Here is a 3,361-nt window from a genome sequence, read left to right as displayed (position 1 = left end):
TTAATTTCTTTTTTTTTTTTGTGAACAGATTTTTTTTCATTGTAACTTACTGTAACTTTCTGCTCTCTTTATCCTCTGTTATTGGTCTTTAAAAAAGTGAAAGGGTGAAAATTTGTGACGGCATCCTATTTCCTCTAGATCCGAAGTTATTTTCTTTTACTTGTTTTACTTGCTCCGTTTTTATTGTTTTGAGTTCTCTGTTTGAGAATCATACATTGCCAGAACCTAAAGCTCAATTTCTTTTTTTGCAGAATTCAACTCAGACATGTTATTGCTTGTACATTTGCTGTTTGGCTTGTAGCTTTACTTGTTCCCTTTTTCTAGAGATATGTCTTGTTTTTGTTTTTTTAGTTTTTGTTTATTTGTCAACCTTATTGATAATTTACTTTTCTTTTTGTTTATCAACTCAGTAGTGGCAAGAAGAGTAAATTAAGTTGTTTTCTTAGGTAATTTGTAGTTTGCCTTTTGTTGGAACTTTATTTTGGTTGGCAATGTCAACCTAGCCAGTTAAAAAACAGCTTAAAAATTTGGGAATAATGTATGAAAAATTTGTATAGCAGATTCAAGGCTGTATGAATGTCTTGCTGATAAGAGCTGGTAGCTTGTGGCTTTCGATAAAGCCAGGACTTCTGAAATTGCATGTCATATTTCCTTTGAAAGTCTCTCAATAAAATTTTAAAATATGGGGATCAAAAGGAATAGGAGGGGCAGGGATGAGGGTAATGAACAAGGTTGTCTTCTAGAATGCCTATGCTCTGATTTTCTACATTTTCTGCTTGCCCCTACACTGTGTAACAAGGTTGAAGTCTCTTGATGTCACTGCCTACAGAGTGTTGTTGGACATCAATAACTAGGTTGTTTCGAGGATGGCGGGTAATGATCAAGGTTGTTTTCATGAATGCCTGTGCTGCTATACTTCATTGTGAAACTCTGTTTCTTTTTGTTTTCCCCCTTTGTGCTTGTGTGTGTGTGTTGTAGGTAGGGGTGAGGAGTAGGTTTTGTTGTTCCATTTTTTAAGTAAATATACCTTCACCTGCTAGCTTGAACAACCACAAATCCTGCCATCAATTGCCAATTATGAGGAGAAAACAGAAAAGCTACAATGTGGATTCTCTCTGTATAAAATACAATTCACTATTTTATGAATGCCATATGCTGGTAATGTGTTCCTACCCAGATTACATTGATTCAAACTCATTAAGTTTAACAAGTTTAGGGATTTATGCATCACGGGGAACAACTTTTGTCATATGTAGGAAGACAAACTTATTTTGTATTGATGCTTAGTTGATTTGTGTTAAATGAATTGCTTATTGTAATGAATATGCTTGCAATATTGTAAAGCCACATCTTGAAGTCTATTGATGTCCTACACTATGTAGGCAGTGACCAATTGTTGTTGCTTAACAGGTCCCATAAGTTCGTATTTGCATAATTCTTGACATGTTTCTCTTTTTTGGGTGGCAAAGGAGGCTTCGTTCTTTATTCTGCAATGCATGATACTGATTTCGTTGAATGGAAGATTACCTGTTATGTTCTTCTTGATTAGTTCTCAGTCTTTTCCATGGATTTCATATTTCAGGATTTCCGTCAGCTTCTTGATGAAAAACTTGAACTATCATTGAAGTTGAGAGACTTAACTATTCACTGGGTACAAGAAGGATTTCAAGAATTCTTCAGAAAACTCAATGAGTGATTCCTTTTTCTTTCAGGCAAGAGTAAGTCAGGTAGCCAAGATCTAAGTTTGACGCAGGGAGTGCAAGGAGAAATGGTCCTTCCTGGGATTGTTCTTCTGCTTGCTCAACTATCTCTTTTCATTGAGCAAAGTGCTATCCCAAGAATTACCGAGGTCACTTTCTGTTCTGTGTTTTTATTGTGTTTGTTTCTGCATTCTACTAGAGAATATGTAATGTCCATTAGATTCTGAAAACTTTCTAAAAAATCCTATCTTTAACGGTGTCAGGAAATAGCTTCTTCCTTTTCTTTTGGTGGTGCTCGGGGTTATGAGTATGGCCCTGCTTTCATCCCTGCAGTGATTTGTCGCACCTTCCGGGTAGCTGGGGAGAAGTGCTTGGACCATGTATGGATTTTTGGATCATCTTTTGCACTGCTTGTTCTTGCTCAAAAACTTTCATTTTCTATGTGCAAAATTGTTACATTTGTGTAGTGAAATTTGGAGGGCTATTAGCCTAGCTCGCTAGATTCGAGACTCAAAATCTATCTCATATTATTATTTCAAAGAAGCCAAATTTCTTGTTCTCATTCAAAACTTCAGTTTCTACATGCAAAATTTCTACTTTTCACATTTGTGTAGTGATTTTTGGAGGACTATTACCCTAGCTCGCTAGATTATGGACACAATCAGATCCTTTGAGGCCATATCTTGCCTAAGAGAATGGAAGATGGAAGTGGAATCCTTGCTTGAAGTAAATATAAATTTCTGAATCTGATGTAAAAAGTAGCCATTGAGTACTTTATTTTTTTCTTTCAGTATGTAAGGTTAAGAACTCAAAAGATATCAGTTCTGTTGCGGACGAGGTTTTCAACACCAAACTGGGTTAAGGTTAGTTAATTCTGTAAAATTTTTGCAGTGAATAGTTCAAAATCTATACCCTTCATAAGTTTGGCTAATGTTTTGAGCTTCTTCTTTTATGATAGCACAAGGAGCCAAGAGAGGTTCATATGTTTGTTGATCTGCTGCTTCAAGAGGTAATTTCTTTCATTTTCTAACATGATCTTTCTGTTGTAAACTCTGATTCTTAACATATAAATGTTTTCTTAAGCTGTGATCAGTTTCTGACCTCTTGCAATGTGCATATTTTTTATGAGGGAGAAATGAGAATATAAGATGTTGGAGCTGTCAGAGTGCGTGTGCGTGAGTGTGTGTTTAGCACAAAAGTTCAAGTCTGAGAAAGTTATTAACTTTCTTCATCTCATTCTTTCGTTGACATTTTGATAATCAAGGAACTTACTTTCTTCATTAATCTTGCTTTTAGTTCGAAGCCATAAGAGGCGAAGTAAAGCAGATTTTACCTCCAGAACTTAGCCGTAAACATCGTCGTACAGACAGTAACGGGAGCACCACTTCTTCTCGCAGCAATCCTTTGAGAGACAACAGAATGAACCGGTCAAATACCCAAAGGGCCACGAGCCAGCTACTGGAATCCCATCTAGCAAAATTGTTTAAACAAAAAATGGAGATATTTAGAAAAATTGAATTCACACAGGTTTGGTAGCAGTGCTTGTTGCTAGGTAATTTACATTATTCCCACTGGTAATATAGCTATTTTTTAGTTCTTTGTAATGATGATGATCCTTGAAGGACATCAAGGACATCAACAAATCAAATTTTCTGACTTTT

At 35.9% G+C, this 3,361-nt stretch overlaps 1 protein-coding gene across 2 annotated transcripts; it reads left to right on the top strand.

Annotated features, from left to right (window-relative positions):
• Nucleotides 1–803: 803 nt before the first annotated feature.
• On the top strand, nt 804–3,361 carry LOC113772365 (vacuolar protein sorting-associated protein 51 homolog). 2 transcript variants are annotated; one of them, XM_027316955.1, is made up of 6 exons: nt 804–1,626; nt 1,713–1,849; nt 1,964–2,080; nt 2,492–2,563; nt 2,659–2,709; nt 2,997–3,361. In XM_027316955.1, the coding sequence occupies exons 2-6, from the start codon at nt 1,769–1,771 to the stop codon at nt 3,234–3,236; spliced, it is 561 nt and encodes a 186-aa protein (XP_027172756.1). In that variant the 5' UTR covers nt 804–1,626; nt 1,713–1,768; the 3' UTR covers nt 3,237–3,361. The 2 variants fall into 2 exon arrangements, with proteins under 2 accessions (XP_027172756.1, XP_027172755.1); XM_027316954.1 differs by having other exon boundaries at nt 804–1,849.

This window comes from Coffea eugenioides, chromosome 5, assembly GCF_003713205.1.
Source record: "Coffea eugenioides isolate CCC68of chromosome 5, Ceug_1.0, whole genome shotgun sequence".
NCBI classification, from domain to species: Eukaryota; Viridiplantae; Streptophyta; class Magnoliopsida; order Gentianales; family Rubiaceae; genus Coffea; species Coffea eugenioides.
The sequence above is the reverse complement of the archived record's forward strand: the minus strand, read 5'-3'. Positions and strand labels throughout refer to the sequence as shown.